Genomic DNA, 19,862 nt, shown 5'->3' on the forward strand with positions numbered 1-19,862 from the left:
AGGCATAATAAAATAGAACAAACTTGTACAGAATAAAACCAATAAAACCAAAACAGTGGAAGCAGTAAAAGACCTCAAAACCAGATAATAGTAAAACCACAGCAGGTACCATAATGCATCTTGTAAATTCAAAGTAGTTTCCTATACCATCAGGCATGATACAGTTAAACAAAACCAAATAAAATAAAATCAGTCACAACAAAGCAATGAAAGCAATACAGGGTTCAAAACAAGCTAATAGGAAATCAGTAATGGCTACCATAATATATTTCATTATCTTTGAAATAACTGTCCATCCCATAAAATATAATAAAATTAGACAAGTGAAACAGAATAAAACCAAATGAAACAATAAAAACAATATGGGTTTCAAGTCATGATAATAGATTAACAATGGCCCCTGCCTTCCCTTTTTAGACATTTCCTCCCTTTCACTTTTACAGAATGCATTGTGCATTCTGGATCCCACTAACTTCTTTAGTTTTTTAATACTAGGATGACAACACAATATTCATCCATGTGACTCTGGACCTTTTCACCCCTAGCATGATCTCAAGTTGTATCGATTTCCCTGCAAGAGCCTCAAGGTTATCTTTCTTTATAGCTAAGTAGCTTTCCATTGTATAAAAATGCCATGACTTTCTTATCCAGTCTGCGGCTGTTAGGCAAGCTACCCCCACTTCTTTCTGGTTCCCTGTCACATAAAGCATTGTTTTCTCTCCGTTTACTTTCAGTCTATGAATCCATTTTCGGGGTAAATGTGTTTCTTGTATAAGACACATTGATGGACTCTGCCTTCTGATCAACTCTGCCTGTGTTTCTTTTTATTGGTGAATTGAGGCCATCTATATTAGTGTTATGGCCAACATGTTCTGCCTTATCACTGCCATGCTATTTTCCTGCCATTGGCTGCCTACTTTTCCCATCCATTCCATTGTCTGCCCTACTTGGTGAGCCCCTCTGCTGCTGTTCCTGAAACCATGGTCTTTTTTTTTCCTCTCTAGAACGTCCTTCAGTATTTCTTGTAGGGTTGGGTTGGTGATCATGAATTCCTTCAGTTGTTCTTTGTAATAGAAGTATCTTGCTTTTCCATTAATTTTGAAAGATAGTTTTGCAGGGTACATCAATCTGGGTAAGAAGTTGTTTTCTTGCAGGACTTTAAATGCTTCACACTAAGCTCTTCTTGATTTGATGGCTTGTGTTGAGAAGTCTATTGTGATTCTGATGGATTCTCCTTTATAGGTGATCTGTTTCTTTTCTCTAACAGCTTTTAATATTCTGTTCTTGTGATGAATTTTTAGGATCTTGAATATTATATGTCTAGGTGTAGATTTATTTTGGTTATAGCTAGCTGGAGTGCTACATGCCTCACTGCTCTGAATGTCACTTCCTTTTCTTAGGCTTGGGAAGTTTTCGATATTATTTCTGTAAATAGACTTTTAATGTAATTTGTGCTAAACCCAGCTTTTTCACTCACACCTATTACTCTTAAGTAATGTTTTTTTGGGTTGTCTTGTAACTGTTGAATTGCTACTTCCTGGTTCCTTGTTTGTTTGTTTGTTTTTTTTTTTTAAGAGATCTTTCCTTTCACAATCACAAGCTCCAAACCTGTCTTTAGGGTTTGAAAGTCTATCTTTAATTTCTTTCAAGCAGTTGCCAGCTTTCAATGGAGTTTTTAATTTCCTGGATATCTTTCTGAATCTGTTTTATGTATTTTAATTTTCTTATATTGTTCATTCCAGGTTTCCCTCATTTTTCTATGTTCCTCCATTCTTCCATCTGTCTTCTTTAAAGGTACTTACCAATTGATTTATTATGTTTTTCATTCTTCTTTTACCTGAGATAATATTTATGTTCTAGTTTCTTTTATAGTCTCATGAAGTTGTTTCTTTACTTCACTTGCCATTTAGAAATTGCAGGTGTGCGACTCCCAATGTCTTCCATGTTTAAATCTCCTGGACTTGCTCTGCTTTAGTTGGAGGCCAGAGTTTGCCTTTTGCCTCTTCATCTTGGCATATTCCTGGATTCTTCCAGACAAGTGGGTAATGGGCACTTCCCACACTGGATACAATTTCTCTAAAGCAAGAATGTTTGGTTCTTCTAGCCAGTGCTGGCAGAGGCATCTGATGGTAGCCATTTGGTATACTGGTGGAGGGCTGCCTGCTGTTTTTCCCAGCCTACAATGGCTCATCCATGGTTGGTGGAGTACGCATGGGAGTGGGGGGCTGGCCATCACCTCCAGGCTGAACTGGTAACCAGTGGGAAACCTCAGCAATGGCTGCTGGAATGTGTGTTCCTTGTGGAACTGCAGGCTCAGCCTGAGAAATTTCCACAAGTAGGCTCCCAGCTAGCAGCTGCTGGAGGGAGCCAGCCCCAGTTCTGGTTCTGGGCTTATGTGGCCTGACTCCAAAATGGCTCCCATCCAATCTCTCTCTCCTGTGGGAGGACTGAGCCCTCTACAGTCACTGCCAGCCAGTGCAGTCCTCTGCATCTGCATCTGCACCACCACGTCTCTTTGCAGAGGCTGCTGGGTGCACCAGCCTCCACCATCACTGTGACTGTGCATCCCCAGGTTCCAATAGCTCCTCTTGCACAGTGGGTCCAGCTCCGGGCAAAGACATTGCCAGCTACTGTCTTCTTCTTCCTTCAAGTTTTTCATTTTTACTTTCTCTGTAGGCTTCAATTTTCACTTTAGATTCTTCCTGGGCCCAGGGGACCCACTTCCTTCTTGTGTTCCTGACAGTGCTGTATTCCAGCATCTGGACTATTTCTCTCACAGAGGCTGTTTACTCTGTGGCTTACTGTTTTGCCATCTTCCTGGAAGCTGTTCCACCATCCTTAACACCAGTCTACACATGGTTCAAAGTTATTTAGTTTTACTCAGTTTGTTTTTCTGCCCCAGGATCCCACATGTCATCTAGTATCACATCTCCTTAGGATCCTCTACACTGTAATGGTTTCTCACGCTTTCCCTAGTTTTCATCACCTTGACCATTTGGAGGAGTGCTAGTCAGATTTATTGTAACATATCTATCAATTGTGAGTTATTGAGCTTTTACTCAGGATTAGATAGTGGTTATAGGTTTGGGGAGGAAGAACACTGATCTAATGTGGCATTTTTAGCAACTCATATCTAGGGTCCACACCACAATGGGTGAACCTGATTTCCTGGCTAACCAGGTATGTCAGGCATCTCCACTGTCAAACTATTCTCTTTTCCTTTATGTACTGCATCCTGGGAGGAAGTTGTCAGGTGCAGCCTACAGGTAAGGTGATGCACTACTTGTTGATGCCAGTTGCTACATGTGTGACTCAGAATTCTTGTGATAGTATACTTGCCTGTCCTTCATATGATGGTATACTTGTCTATCTTTCACATGATTGTCCATCCTTCACATGATAGTATTCTTGTCTGTGTTTCACTGGATGATATTCTTGTCTATCCTTCACATTCTAATTTTAGTATATGTGCTGCCAAAATGAGTACCATTCTTCATATTCTTTAGATCGTTTCTTTACATCTATATGAACTCATGGAGCTGCAGTTCATAGTTTGTTTTATAATCGGGCACCATTTAAGTTATTTTGCTGCTTGAACTGTTCCAGCTTTGGCCACTGGGTGTTGCTTGGCTCGTCCAGCTTGTTTGGCATATGCACATCATCCTGCCTTCACTTACTAGTTACCCAGTGAGCATGCTTTCACTTACTAGCTCTACCCAGTGCTCCAGGCTTTCCTGATGTGTTTCCTTTCTTAGCATTCAAATCAACCAATCCTCCAATAAGCCTTGGTTCCTTTTATTAGAGAATGGAAATATAACCAACATCTGGACACTCTTTGTTGCTACTGAAAGAGTGTTGCTTTCAGACTCACAGTAAAAGGGGATATTTAAACCACTTTGATTTGTTTTAAAACACTAGCTTAAAACTGACTACGCGTTGGTCACATGCTGAGTGTCAAGGATTCAGAGAAAATAAATCAAGGCTCTTGACATCAGGAAGCCCCTGGTATAAGGTAAGGCAAGTGAGCAAACCAATGGACTTTCCATAAGAGTTTAGTGCCACAGAAGGCACATTTAGACCTGAGAGGACACAGAAGAGGGACATCCTTGGCAGCCTCTAAGAGTGAAGAATCTGGAACTTGATTACTCACCATGCCTCAGGAAGGAGCATAGAAAGCTGTTAGAGAACTAGATGTCCATGTCAACAAAGGTTCAGGTTCATGGACTATGTGTGAGGAAGGCAGAAACTGCAAGGAGTAGAACATGTCTGGAATTTAAGAGCCCATGGAGGAGCCGGGGAGAGGTAGGAGGGACAGATGCACCCAGATGCAGCATGATTAGGAGAGTTGACGTTTCTTTGAGAGCAACAAGAAAAAATAAGTCTGGTGCATTTTAAGAAGGTCTTTCTGCTATCTGGGCAGGGGATGAATGCCTGGTCAAAGTAGGAGTGAAAGGCTAACCGAAAATGTACAAAAACAAGGTCCTATTCATATTTGTAATACATCACTGGTAGAAGACTCATTTCAATAAACATTTATTTGGTACATCATAATAGATAAGTTTTCTTAAATGGTGATTACTACCTTCAATAAACTAAATGAAAGCTCTCTCTGTAATCTACACAAGCTCTTTTTTAGTAGGTAGGATGATGGTATGGCTCCCACCAGGGAAGTTTTCAGGTGATGAGAATATTAGATTACGTTGGTATAGCCAGGAACTGTGGGCTGGGCTCTCTGGGAAAGTGCCACTGCAGATTGTTCTCTTTTCTTTAGACAGAGGACTCTTGCCAACATGAGTGTGTAGAGCTGCAATGAAGATAAGCTGTGGCCATCATATATCTGGCTCTGTCAGTCAGGTGGGAAGTTTTTCTTAGAAGGAATGTTAGAGGATGACTGGGAGTTGGTGTCACAGAAGTAACTCCTCCAGCTTGTTGAGAATTTTTGGAGGTCTAGAGATATAATAAATATATCCCAAAATGTTAAAAATTATATATATATATATATATATATATATATATATATTAATATTATGTCCCTAAAAGAATTTAATAATCTATGTAGAAAGCAAGGGAAATTATCTGTAAAACTACAGTGTAAAAAGTCTTTCCTTTTAAAGTTGTTTCCAGTGTTCCAGGAAAATAACCTTGTGTGAAAAACCTGAGAGGTTTTTAGATTTAGTAGCAAGAGGATGACCTGATGGTTGAAATGGTGCATGGATTAGCCAGGTGTCTCCCAAAAGCTCTGTTTCCTTACCATCTACCCTTCACCCACAGCTCCTGCTTCCTCCAAACCTGTCCTCTGAGTCCTCAGCCAGCCACCCTTTCAGCTGGGTGCCTAAGAACTTCCTGCTTGGCTCTACATATCTTCCCCGCCTTAATGTGACTGTGCCCTGGTCAACTGTGCCCATTTGGGCCACACATCTCCCTAAGTGTCCACACCGGGCCACTGGACTCTGCAGAGGGGAAGACCTCTTCTCCAAGGCATGTCCTACGCCTGGTGGCTGCTTCTGTGGACAGAGGAGATGCACCCCAGTCAGACTAAAAAGATAACCAAGGGGTTGTGCATAAAGAAGAAACATTACCTGGGATAATGACCTTTTGCAAAAATACAACCAGAGAAAACTGCTCCAACGTCACTCCCATTTCATGAAAATTTCTTCAAAAACAGAAAAAAGTGTGTGTGTATATGTGTGTGTGTGTGGGGGTGCACTGTGTTGTCTTTATAGATGATTCAGATTTGAGATAAATGGATTCCTTTTACATGAAGTGGTCCAGATGAGTTCAGAAATGGCTGGAAAGAGCAACGAAGTAGGCGCTGTCAGCACCTGACTCCAGCCAGTCATCTTGGGTTATTACTGCTTAGACAGACCTTGACAGGTGGGAACTCTGGGTGCTACCACTGCTATCCAGTCTGCCATGGCAAGCATAGTGTCTTTTAATCTTTTTACATCGGAAGGCTCTTTTGCATTTTTCAACACTCAGTTAACCCAAAAGGCCAAGGATTCTAAGGGACAGCGGATCAGATGGTTGGGGCCAAGTCTCACCCAGGAAAATGAATCCCCAGTCTTAGGGAGGCTGCTGACAGGGAAAGCAGTCTGGGCCCTCTTGTTATCACGCAGGGACTTCTAACTCCCTCCTGTCATCAGTGTCTGCAGTCGTCTTCACTCATGCACACCTGTAGGAGGATGTACTCTGTCTGCCTGCCTGTCTGCTTGTCTGTCTGTATGGGCTCTGTCTGCCATCCTCATAGCCCTGTCTGTACTCCCTCAGGCACTGGACATAGAGAAGCTGCTGTTGGAATGGGTCTTCAGAAGCTGTGTCTCAAAAGGATTTCCACCTCAGACACAAACCTACTTGTTTCAGAAGTGAAAGTTTCTCAACAAATTTTACTACCAAGAAAAGGTATTTCCTCTCCTACACCTTTGGCATATTAAAATGGCGATACTATACCCAGAATACCCACTGTTAATCAAATTACTGGTAATATTTTCTCCTATGAGCACAAACATTCTACAGATGGCACAACCTGTTACATATGCCCATCTCTTGAAATTGTCTCACAGAAGGACAGGAGCCAGCAGTGGTGCACAGACTTCATGACAGCCCCAAGCAGTACATGCCCAAACTTGTCAGAAATTTGCCTTGTTAAAGAGAGGAAGTGGGGTCTTATGGAATGACTGAGGATTGCCCTTAGGGATTAGAGGTGAGAGTGGTCAGTATTTAGAAAGTCCTTGGAGGCTAGGTGAACTGCAGGTGAATGCAGAGATGAGCCTAGGAGACCTGCAGAGTGAGGCCAACACCACCACACATGCCAGCACTGTTCTCACCCAGGGACCCATCCACACCTGTCTTCAATCCAGGAAGTTAGCAATTAGCCACTTCAGCATTTGTTTTTCTGTTTTAATAAATACACTCAGTTTTATACTGTTATTTCACAATATACTCAGCTGACCTCATTTGCCTTTGAGGATTATTGTAACATTAGGGATGGTTGTATTCTCACCTAGAATTAGAATAACCAGGTTATGATTCCTGATTAGAACTTGATTCAAAAATGCTCCTAGGGAGATGACCATAGTCACATCTGAAGGGTTACATGGCCAGGAAGTATAGAAATAGGCACAGAGGAAGCACAATTCAAAGGACAAATATTATGGAATTTTTAAAATAATCAGTAGTAAATATTTAAACTTTTTATTATTCAAGGCTGATATAGTGTGCCAGAAAATCCAATTTCCAGGGATTCTCAAACATTATTGGTGAGAGAATAAACAATTTAAACAATTTTTTAAAGAAATGAATGATTTGGTTAATGGGTCAAATGTTTTATCTTATGGAAAACAAATCCAACACACACATAGCTTACATAGCTATATTATCATCAGATTATTATTTAACACAGTAGAGTTGGAGACAAGCATGTGATGGTGCTGAGGTCGGAGAAAGCCTGCAGTGAGGGAAAAGTAAGTTCAACCCCAGCCTGGACAATTTAGTGACTTAGTAAGACCCCTTTTCAAAAAGAAAAAGAAAGGAAGGAAGGAAGGAAGGAAGGAAGGAAGGAAGGAAGAAAGAAAGAAAGAAAGAAAGAAAGAAAGAAAGAAAGAAAGAGGTTTAAAACAGCTCAGTATAAAAGTTCAAACCCCAGTATTGCAAGAATGCATAAAAATAATTATTTTTATTTTTAAATAAAACAGCAAACTTGAAACTACACTAAAAAAATTAAATGTAAGACTTCTGAAGTAACAATGGGTGAGCTGTTATACTTTATCAAAAGTGTTCCCCAAGAATGCATGCTAATTTTAAAACCACTTAAGAAAGTAACATAGAAATTTACAAATTAGCTTGAACTTTATGAAACTGATTGCTAAATAACTCTGCACTTCAATTATGGAACCTACCTTAGAACAAAAATTGTCCTTCTTGAGTTTTAAGTATCTTGATTTTATTTCACTTTATTTTGTGGCGCTGGGAAGGAGAACTACAGCCTTGTGATCACAAGGCAAGCACTGTACCACTGAGCTACAATGCTACCCCAAAAACCTAATCTTAGGAAAAAGAAGACCAGAAGGAAACATATCCCACTAGTGATAACAATTACATCTTAGGGTAAGATTTAAGGTGACTTTTTCCTTAATATTATTTTAAATTGATGTATTTATTAACAAGTAATAACTGTGAGCCTTTATATTTAACAAATTTTTGGTGCTAACACAGGTTACACTGTAACGTCATATTTTATTAGCCATATACTATGTGATGTGGGACTTGGAAGAGCTGCCATAGGAACAGGAAGCCAATGAGCTTCCCCTAGAACAAATCAGGGACAGAAGCAAACAGCACAGGCACCCAGAACCCAGGACTCCTATGCATGGCCACCTCCCTTGTGAAGACGATGCTCCCTTCTTTAGCACCTGCTGAGGTCTGAGAGGAATAGGGTACCAGGCTGGCAAGGGAAAGGGTTTGAGCTTCCTTCTCATCACAATGCAGATGCCAGCCCATCCCTGGGGGCTCTCGTGACGGGCCAAGGGGTTAGTCATTTCCTCAAGGCTCACTCCCACTTCTTAGAAGCTGAACAGATATCACCAACCCAAGGACCCTGAGACAACCCAGGGGCAGTCCCTCAGTCCTTGAGTCCAAGTTTACTGTTCTAGAGAAGAGATTTTTTTCCTCCTTGCCCATAAGTGAACATTATCAACTTCCAAGAAACACTTTGCAAAGGAAAATATCCCAATAAAATGTCTCTAATGGACATACCTAAACAGACAGGTTAAATTAATAACTTGCTGTAGGGCTAAATTTGCTCCTATACAGACTGAAGTTTTAAAAGAAAGATCTACTGTGATTTGTACTACTACACAGTGGGGGGAAATGCAACACAGAAATGCCTCTTGGGCCATAATTTACCTACTAACCATAGCCTCCTTCTCAATCTATAATCAATCCCCTTGGAATAGTTTAAATTCTGCCCTTTGCAAGGTGTTAGAAGTCCCCAGGATGTGGCCTTATAATTCCCTTGGTACATGAATTTCTGAACTGAAGTACTGAAAAAATGCATTATAAAACCTTATTAATCACTCAGTCCATGAAAGAGTGACCTTTAGATGCCTCATTCTTTAAGCAACTAAAACTCTTAAGAGTTGAGCTATCAAATTCTTATGAACATGAGCAACTTATGAAATCTGCTGGCATATTTTATAAAGTCCAAAAGTCATAAACGGTGACATTGCTTTATAACATGGGTAGTAAATTTAGATTGATCTTTTCTGCTTATGGGCTGGGTGAAGGCTCCTGAAAATCCCATCAGACAGGTGCAGGCTGCCCCTGGCTCTCTCAGGGTAAACACAGCTCCATGGCTGCTGTTTCACAGCCTCTGTTATTCTTGCTGATTTTCATATAAGAATCTAAAAGTTTGAAACGAATCATTCACACTCAATGAGTCAAGAATTCCCTGCTAATGTCATAGTAAAATCTCTCAAGCAAACCATTTGGATAAATCCAAGAGCCCACATAAAAATACCCTGCCAGCCTTTCTGCCTATAGGGCAGTGCTCATCCCATTGTAGGTTAATATAAAACTGTGTTGGCAAATTGGGATCTCTGCTTCCAAAATAAAGAGATGAAAAGTTATATAATAGGAGTAAATTAAAAGTTCATAATGCCAATGTATCTAATGGAAGAAAAACCATATTGCCTTCCAAAGAATTTAGTTAGATCAGATGTCTTGAGTCAATTCAGAAACTCAGAAACAAACATATATATTTCTGCAATGTCCTTGTAATGTAAATAGAAGTGGTGGTAATGGACAGAAAACCTCTGAAAGACAGTCCAAGCCATTGAGAGCCTAGAGGGGCATTCATTCCATGAGGAAAGAACAGGACTAAGTCTCTGGAGAGAGAGTGCTGTGTTCCATTCCTGTGATGAGCCACCAACTCTGTCCTACAACTGTGCACAGGAGTGTAGCACAGGGGTAGCAAAGAACCACCCTTCTAGAAGAGTAGTCCTTCTGGAAAGTGGCCCACTCTTGCAAGCTCTAGGGCTTTCTCCAAAGCCACTGTGGTACCCAGGCCAAGGATGCATAAGGATAATGTCAGCTTTTATAGGACACCCAGGAAAATGCATATTCTACATACCAGGCCCCAGCCCCAGCTGCACTGAGATTCCCCATGCTCTAGATCCTCGGAGGATGGGTGATGCCAGGAATGTCGTATTGCAGCCTGGCAGGGTATCCCAGAGCAAGGACACTGTGCAGATTTGTGTGATAGAGTGGCTGCCTTAACTCCTTTTCCAAGTCTGACATAGCTATTTGACTTCACTTATACCCTGTCGCCACGTTTGGCCTAATGAAGTCTGTCTTCTAGTTCCTGAGGCCAAGCACTCTGTTTTCTTTCAAGTGGATGGCTATATAAGAAGATCTACACATACAAATTCATGGTATAAATGAAGAGAGGTCTCTAAGAAGAAGAGGGGATAAGCCCCTTCCTACTAGAATACTGAAGAGCAAGATCTGCCTCAGTCTTCCTCTCCCTCTGGGTGACACCTGGCCCTGGGGGAATCTAAATCCACCATAGCTTGTTCTGGCTCTTCCCGCCCACCCACCTTCATGCCCAGTCCTGAGCAGCACCTGCTGTGGAAAGGGCTAGGAAACAGTCTGAGACTTCTCATAGACCACAGAGGGAATTTGATATTGAATTCACAAAGCCATTAAAGTGCTCATTATAATTATCTTCACATATAGGCTCCATTACTACCTTCTGTGTTCAGCTTCATTTTGTGAAGAAATCCAACTGGGCTGCAATATTGTGTCTGGCTCATTTTATACCCAAAAGCCAAAGCAAGAAATAAAAGTCATTGGCAGGAGATTCAAATGTAACCTCCTCTACTCAAAATGAGACCCACAAATCAGCTGCAATGAAGATATCCTAATTTTACTTAAAAACAGTCACAGCCTCCATAGCTGTGGTAGTCCCTAGTGCAACTGTGGCGAACCTGTGGCACATGTGTCACAGCAGGCTGTTTATATCACTGAATTCTCTAAAAGTTTCACCATCACTGCCCTAATGGATAAGATATTCCTGAGCATTTTGCTAAGGTTTGGATACTGCGGCCTGACCTGAAAACACCAAGAATCTCCCCCACACAAGCAAGAGCTTCCTGTGCCTGCTCCTAACCTGTTCCTTCATGGATCCTACTCTGCCTATTCCTCAGAACTCCTTACTCATAAGTAGCAAAGCTGCTCAGTAAAGCTTCCCACATGCCTTACAAACTTTGCTTTTCCACCTTGAGATAAGAAGCATGGATCCCTTCCAGACTGATTTGCTTTCCCAGCTTCAAATTACTTAGTACCTGAACATCAGTCAGCCTGATCATGGACTCAGCAAGACACAAGTGTCTGCCTGCTCTGGCTCCTCAGCAGCCCCTCTCAGTGTTGATGGTCCTTTGGGGGGTCTCTAGGGTTTCTTACCCCTCTCTCCAGGAGCATATCTCGGAAATGGGTCACGCGCTCCTCCAGGGGCAGGAGAATCTTGGGAGGTGGTGTCCGTGTGCCTTTGTCCTCCTGCTCAGCTTCCTCCAGACAGGGACTCTCACAGCCTTCCATCCTTTTGGGGCACAAGAGGCAGACAGTTAAACCCAGCCAGAGAGACCCATCTGTGTTTCACTTTCAAAAACCCTCTCTGAGATAACTCTTTAAGAAAAAAGAACCTGAAAACATTTTTTTAAAGTCAGATATAGTTGGCTGGGCAAGAATGGAGACTTTTGCCCTTGGTGTGCAAACAGTTTCGCTGCTTTGGGGCCAGCTGGTGAGACCGAGGCCCTAGTAGATGGACAATGAACACCAGTTTAAGAGCTGGAGGACACATATGGGCAGGATCCAGGGATGTCACCCAGGATACTCCAGGCAGGACCCTGCCTGTGCCCCACAGATTGGTTGCTGAGATTTACATGTCACTGCACAGAGGCAGTCATCCAGGGAGCAGAGGACAGAGAGCCTTCTTAACTGAGTACTCACTGGTTCCCTGCACTATTGGATAGATGTGTGGAAGATGGCAACTGGAAAAGAACACATCGCACTGAGACTGAGCTCAAAGAGGGGAGTTATCAAAAGAGGGAGACTAGGACTTGTCCTGGCACAGAGACTACAGACAAAAGAAAACCCCAGGGTCCCAGAGAAATATTTATCCCCACATTGAGGGGTGGCCCTAGTCAAGCACTAGGACACTGACTATGTCCTAGGCAGGGAAATCATAGGACCAAGCCCTGAGAAAGCATGGAGTAAGGCATCTTTGAAGGTGCCCCGCCATGCTAGAAAGCTCAACATGGCTTCTTTGGAGTCCCAGGGGTCATGGGCTTTCTTCTCATGGAAGGAAGAGGAGAGGTCTGTGCTTTTCCAATATGGACTCTGTACTTGCATTATTGTCACTGGAAACCTCCTAAAAAGCTCGGGTGCTCACTGCTGTAAGAAAATTATTAGCCAAATGCAGACCTTTCCTCTCATATATTGCTTTTATACCTCCCTGACCTGGCCTGGCCTCAGAAGTAGCAGCTGGCCAGGACCTCTTGTGCCTGTGGATGAAGCCTGATCCTCCTCTGTCCTGCAGTAGTAACCTACACTGGTCTGGAACACAGTTTCATCATGCTTACTCTGACCTCTCTAGCCTGGCTCTGTCCCATGGAAGTCCCTGGCAGTGACCATTCCCAGTGGCAGGTGTAATGTAGGGAGGTTCTCTGACCAATTCCAGTCCCTGGACATTGCTCTGCAGCACCCTTACCTCTGCTGTGCTGAGGTTAAGTGAGACCAGGGATTGTGCAAAGGGGTCATCAAGGAGGAAGGCAACTTAGTGCTACCTGCACAGTGGATGGACCCTAAAGCATCAGGCTTTTAAGAAGTAGGAGCCTCGTCTTTTCTTTTTAAAACCAGCCTCATACCTAGTCTGGACTTCCTAACTTTAAGCTACTGATGAATATTGTCACCTATACCAAACTGTCCAGTTTCCTGAACTTTCTAATGTACTTCCATATTCATCTCTGCATTGTACGATATGAGCAAAAACACTGATGAATTTGTTTCACCAAAACCTCCATCCTTGACACTTTATAACCTGGATATCTAGTAAGTCCCCTCCTCTTCCTCCATTCCCAAGAGGGATATATGGCTACTATGGCTTGTGCTCAGCTTAGCCAGAATTTCCTTGCACTCTGCTGTATCTTGTTGGCAATGCCCTGCCCGTAAGCCACGCCCTGCTCCTCTGATGTAATTTCCTGTTTGCCCCAGCTGTGTTTGGAATTGAGCTCAATTCTGTACCAGGATCTCTTTCCCTCTAATACGCTAGTCTTGACTATGATATTTTAACACTTTACTATTTTCCAGCTCTAGGTGTCTTTGATTTTTAGCAGAATGCTCTCAATGGAGTGAGTTTGCCTCTGGGAATTTTTGGCACTATGGAATGCCACTAGCTTCTAGGAGTAGCAACCAGGGATAATGTTAACCAGAATGGCTCCCACTTCCTGAAGTTAGGCAGCCCAAGTGGGCCTCCTCCAGAATATATGGACACAAGTCAATCCTACACTGCCTCCTCTTGGAGAACAGGAAGGGAGACCAAGAATAAAAGGGACATATGATCAGTTAGCTGCCCAAACCAGACCAGTCCAGGGCTTTCTCCCCCTGCCAAATCCACACCATTTTGGTCATTGTCTGTCCTACAAGCTATAGAAATGAATCAGTTACCACTTTTAGCTGATGCTGACAATATTCAGTGTTTTCTGTCTAACAAGAGGGATTCATTCACAGGGCTATAATATGGGTTTATCCAAACTCACACAAAAAGAAAGCAAAAGGATTGCTCAGCTCATTAGAGAATTTTATTTATAGACTGACTATTTTAGAAGAACTTAAAGTCTTCCACTATTATGGGAAATTTTGCAAAAAAGGAAATTACCAGTGGATTTGAAATTGTGTTATATTCTGAAAGGGATAATTAAGATTTCTTTGTAACAAATTTTCATTAGTTAAAAATAGAAGTGTGCAAACAAGGCCTGTATTGTTGCAACTTGAAAAAAGATTAATTGGGACATTGTGAGCACATTGATGATCACATATTATTGCTTATTCAACAAAATATTTTGTTCAGAATCAGTGGGCAGCTTCCAGAGGGCTCAGCTATTGGCACAGTGAGAATTGGTAAGAAGAAAATACAATCTGCTGAATATACTTGTGATATCCTTGGGGCTGAATGACTTTTTTACTGTTACAGAAATCTCAGTAAATTGATGTATTGCCTTGGGAAGCGTTCTGTGTCTGATGTACGGGCTGAAAGTGCTGGTCTTTTCCAACCTTTCACCATGGTGTTACCGAAATGCTGGCACTCTTGCTCTGGCTCTCCTCTGAAGGATAGGATGGTCCTTGCTTTTCTTTTGCTTCTTCACTTTTGTGTGTAGACAGCATAGTGATCATTTCCAAGCCCTACAAGAGGGGCTTTTTTCTCCCAGTTTTGCACCTTAGCTCAGTCCTCTGGGCACATCTGCCACATTAGAGGTCACCTTAAGCACAGACATAGCTCATGCCACCCAGAGACTTCCCACACAACCAAACTGTATCTGAAATGGCTTCCTAGCAAAGAGTCACAACCACCAACTAGTCCCCTGGTACAGACTGTGAGAAAACAAAGTGATTTTTTATTACTCCTTTTCTCTACTAGTCTGAGGCATTTAGTTACGCCCTCGGGAGCAAGGGCCACATGTGTCATCTCTATCACCTACAAGGAAAGAAGCATAGACTTCAGCACTGAAAGGATCAAGTTTCAAACTTCTGTTGGGAAAATCCACTGAAGTCTGTGTTCCTAAGACAGATGATGTACCTAGGTCTGTTTACCTCTCAGTGAGAGGATGGTAGGGTCCACCTGGCAGGGCTATCCAAGGTCCATGGAGGGAGTCCACATCACCCTCCCCAAAGCAACTTAGATCCCTTACTGTCTGGTCTCCCTTGGTGTACCATGTGACCTGCACTGAGGGAAGTTTAGCTATACGAGGGGTTCCCTGCCCCTCCTTCCATGGATGATAGCCCAGTAGAGAATGGACTGAATACCAGTGGATGCACATCAACCACACCTGAAACTGGAGCCAGAGTTGAAGTCTCTAGCAAATGGGGACCAGTGTAGGGGTTATAGGTTGGTCTTGTAATGGTAATTATCATTCCAAGAGGTTTTTCAGGAACATAAGGCCTTCAGGATGACCACCGGATGGAAGCAGAACCATAAATGAAGAAAAAGAAAGAAATCAAGACTGGTTGGCAGTTGGTATGGTGCCACCAGTTTCTCTTGTGGAAAAAGTGCCGTCAGAGGAGCTGGCTCTGGAGAAAAAGATATAATTTTCCAAGTGCTGGATAAATTTTGGAAACTCCCTGGACCTTATTTGCAGTAGGATACATGGTTAAGACAGTAAGTTCTTAAAATGCTTTACAGAACCACAACCCTACAATATAAATAGAATCCTGTTAATTTTGTCCTATTGAAATAGTTAAACATCTTGGTATTCAGCATTAACTAATCAGCTTCCTAATTTTGTAGTTCCTAGAAGTTTGATAAACAGATCTTCTGTGTCCCCATCCAACTTGTTCATAAAATGTTCAGCGAGAAATGGCAAAGACAGACACCTTTGGCAGGTTCCACCAGCCGTTCCTTGCAGGCAGGCAGCCACATTCATCTGTACTAGTGACAGGCAAGAGGGCCAGAAGTGCATAGCCAGTGACCTCTGTGGTCCTTGCTGCGTCCCGTCTGTCTTGGACCAGGAGCTAAGCCTCTTTCAGCCCCACCCACACAACATACAGAGTGGAGAGAGAAAGGCTGTGCATACAATTAAGACACTTGGTCAGTGATGCAATCAATCATGCCTCTGTAATGAAAACTAAATAGAACTTTAAAGATTGAAGTTTAGGAACATTCTGGCTAGGGATCATTGTAGTTTTGAGATGGTAGCACATAACTGCTCCTTTGGACTCTCCCTGATCTTACCCTTCTTTTCCACCAAACAGTTACCTTTATAACAAAACTGGAACCATGAACATATCACTTTCAGTGAATTCTGAGTCACTAGCAAATTACCAACCCTAAGAGAGAGTTGATTGTGAGAGTTCCCAAATTTGTAGCTGCATGGGGGTACATGCATATTCAAAAAGCCTGTGTTGTGATTTTAATGTTCCCAACAAACTCATGTGGCATTTAGAGTAATTAAAAGGTAGAACCAAGTGGGAAATATGGGAGATATTTAGGATCAGATGAGATTAGGAGGGAAAGGCCACCATGATTGCATTAGAGTGGCTTTGTAAGAAGAGACAAGTTAGCAAGTTTACTCTGTCTTACCATGAGATGCCTTGTGCCACAGCAGGACTCTGGACAGAGCCACCAGCAAGAAAGACTCATTAAATGTGGTCACTCAACCATGTAGCTCCAGGTCATGAGCTGAATAAACCTCTCTTTGCTGTAAATTACTCAGTTTGTGGTACCAGCTATAGCAACATAAAGTAGATTAAGAAACATGGGGACCCATTTGCAGCTGGTCTGCAGAGAGGGTAGTCTCCCTGGTCAGCTCTTGACCTGAACAGTCTATCTGGGGCCACAGAGTGTAAGAATTGTGGAAAATTATAGGATATCCAATTGGTGTCAGAAAAGTATTGTTAGAGCATAGGTCTAGTGGTTTCTGTTTCATTAGACGTTTCTGGAGGCCCTGCTGCATGGCTTCTCTTGCTGGTGTCTCTGAAAGTTCCATGTTCATACATCACAGATCCTTACACACCTTGGTAAAACTTTCCAAGGAGCTCTGTCTGGAAGTGTGCAGTGAGGGGGACAGGGACCCTTGCTTGAGCAGCATCTGCTAGTGTCTTCAGCAGACCCTGCTGTTTCAGATGCTGAGCTAGAGAAACTTTCCTGCTGAGGCTCACACTATGGAGGGAGGACCAAGAGAAACCCACAGGCAACTGATGAGGAAATGGGTGATGTACTGAGATACGTTTCATATTTAGGACGTTTAAAAAGAAAAAAACAAGAGTGAAGAGGCCTAGAAGAAGAGAGAGTCCAGGTCCAATTTAGCAGGGAGAACAGCCATGAAGAAATGCTACAGAGAGGTGCAGGAGCCCTGTGGGACCTGAGAGAACATCCTGAGCCCAGTGCTTCACCCTGCAAAGGCCCCGAGGAGGAGCACCAAGGATATCACAGAGGATGAACCACAGGAGGACAGCATACAGAGATCAGTGAAGGGCCAGGTCACTCTGGTCTCCTTCACCAGGGGAGGGATGTGACCTTTTACTCCAAGTGACATGGGAATCCCCAAGGGCTGGAAGAAGAGTGAGGCATCCTGGAAGACATTGCTCCTGAGGCCTGTGTCCCCATGAGACTTCCCTGTTGTGCGCCCAAGCACCCCTGAGACGTGGGGTGCACAGAGAGCTCAGAGGCATTTTCTGGCACCCTGAGCTGGCCTGGGGCACATGACTGAGACTCCTCAGTGGCAAGGGTGTTTGCAATTTCTCACACCATTCCTGAGTGAAAATTTCTTTGAAATAGTTTTGAAATCTTCCTTCATTCCAAGGGAATATAATCTGATGGCTGCTGCTTGGAGTAGAAGATAGTAATACATGCCAAGCAGGCACTTCGCACCCTGGGTGGAAGCCTCCACTGGGTGCAGTGTTAAAATTTACTGTCACTGCTTCCTAAATCAAAAGTGCTATCTCTTTGATTGACTGTTGTTATAAAGTCAGTGGCAATTTGCACAGGTTATCTGGTCTCTGATCAGTGGTTGGCCACTTTTTTGGTGCTTTGACTTTCAATGTACCAACAAGGTTATTTTTTAATGGTCATAAGGGGGATATTTGAGTGGTCGTTTAACAGACTCCAAGTTGTAGAAAGTCATCTAAGATATATTAGTGTCTTATTCATTCATTTCTCCCTCCTCCTCTGCCTCACTTCAACAGAGGAATTTTTGAAGGAGACAGTTCCATCCATGACATGGTCTATCCTAACTGGATAAGAAATCTAGGCATTGCCAGGATTGTCCCAGATCATTCGTACGGTTAATTTGAGAGGCACTGAGCTGGATAGCAAGAATCCCAGGGCAAGGTGGAGGATGGGACAATCTTAGGGCAAGGTGGAGGTTGGGACAATTCCAGCCTGGTTCAGATAGCACTGCCATCTTCCCCAAGCCAAAAAATGACCACCACATTTCAAGAGGTTTCTGGGAAACTTTCACCTTTGGCCTGCATAAAATCTCAGCTTCTCCATGGCGTGTTTCCTATCTGTCTGGTTCCTTGGTGCCCTTCTCCAGTGTCTTCTGTCACATATCCAGGGGAACCAGGTCTGTGACACCTCACCTGTGCCTTCAAAGGACACATCCTGGTAAAAGAAAGGTAGTGTCTTCACATTCTCTATTTCCACCAGCCTGATTTGAATGCCTCATACACTCATTCTCTCTTCTTTGCCTAGAGCATCTCTCTTTGCCTTTGCCCCCAGGCATCCTCTTCCCACATGGTTTTCCAGCTTCATGTCCCCCCCAAGTCTAGACTCAGCTTTTGCCTTGTCATTTGACTGTTTCCAAAGGAGGTGGATTTTGGTAAGGAACAAGCAGTGAAATAAATGCTTTGTGGATCCTGTTTGTTTCTTATGGATTTCTTGGAGACACATTCACTGCAGGTGAGCTCCAAGTTCCACCTTCTATAGAGAACAAAGGCCACAAACTTCAGCCTTGTTGCGATGCATGGGCCTCAGTGCTTGTGGCCATTCTCATTTCCAGTTTTTGTACCTGCTCTGCAGAAGGATGACTAGAATTTGTCTATCAGGAAATTCTTGCTGCGTTTGTGTAAGTCTTCTGAATGCGTGATCACTGAATGACATTTATTGACTGCTCCAGCAAAGGGTAAGACCTTGGGCATCAAACATGCCTAGAAGTCTCAGTTGGTCTCAAAAGATCTGTTAGGCATGAATGAGCATAAACCTCTTCAAGCCCTACCTCTCGATCTCCCAGATATCAAGAAGAGATCCACATTGCAGGAATGAGAAAGGAGGCAGAACATGGGGCACTAATTAAAATTTTCATTTCCATACTTATAGAGGCCATGGTCATTTCCAGTGAGATGTTGTGTGCTCCTAGGTAAGTCTCCTAGTTTCACCAACACTGTATTTCTTCTGTCCTTTGTTTTCATCTGTGTTGAAATAATAGTACCTAACTCATGAGATTTGATTGCCAGAATTAAATGAAATAAAAACATCTGGTATTTGTTTACAACTCTCTGTGTAGCTTCCTCTAAACTGAGATAATGCACTTTAATTTATTTAGGACAATAGAAAATACGTAAATAATACTGATCACAGTGATACTAAGGAGGTCATGATGGTGGGAGTAGCTCTGATGACAGTGATGATAAGATGATGATGGCAATCGTGGTGGTGGTGGTGGCATCTGTGGTGATGACCATACTAATGTTAGTGTCACTGTGATGATACTGATAATAATGGTGGTAATTATGATTATTCACTTGTCTTGCAGGCTTTTGATCATCTACACCTGACATTTGTAGGTTAGCTTTAAACCTCTCTTCATCGGGGTATATCTCATCTTTTATTTGACTTCATAGTTGAGAAAAAATTGTTCTGTCTCCCAGCAAAGAGGGCTGGGAATTTATTATCAAAATATCATCAGCCTATAACTCAAGTGTGGGACACAATATAAAATTCTGCAGGAATCAAAATTTCTGTGAATCTTTTTGCCATGGTGCCTCAGGCACCCTATCGTGCAGTTGTAATAAATGATCTTCAGATGAGATACAATCTGAAAGCTCTTTAGTGTCTGGTTTTTAGTCTCAACACTGTGCAGTACTGAGGTGTGATT

At 42.7% G+C, this 19,862-nt stretch overlaps 1 protein-coding gene across 1 annotated transcript in view; it reads right to left on the bottom strand.

Moving 5' to 3' along the window:
* The window catches only part of Tcerg1l (transcription elongation regulator 1 like), a 195,691-nt gene that overhangs the window by 7,365 nt on the left and 168,464 nt on the right, over window positions 1–19,862 (bottom strand). The window contains exon 9 of the mRNA XM_063244957.1: window positions 11,458–11,593. Within this exon, the coding sequence (XP_063101027.1) occupies window positions 11,458–11,593 (136 nt within the window). The remainder of the gene's footprint in view (window positions 1–11,457; window positions 11,594–19,862) is intronic.

The sequence above is a fragment of the Cavia porcellus genome, unplaced genomic scaffold (assembly GCF_034190915.1).
Source record: "Cavia porcellus strain 051 isolate PalLab524CR breed Dunkin Hartley unplaced genomic scaffold, mCavPor4.1 scaffold_2, whole genome shotgun sequence".
Lineage (NCBI taxonomy): Eukaryota > Metazoa > Chordata > Mammalia > Rodentia > Caviidae > Cavia > Cavia porcellus.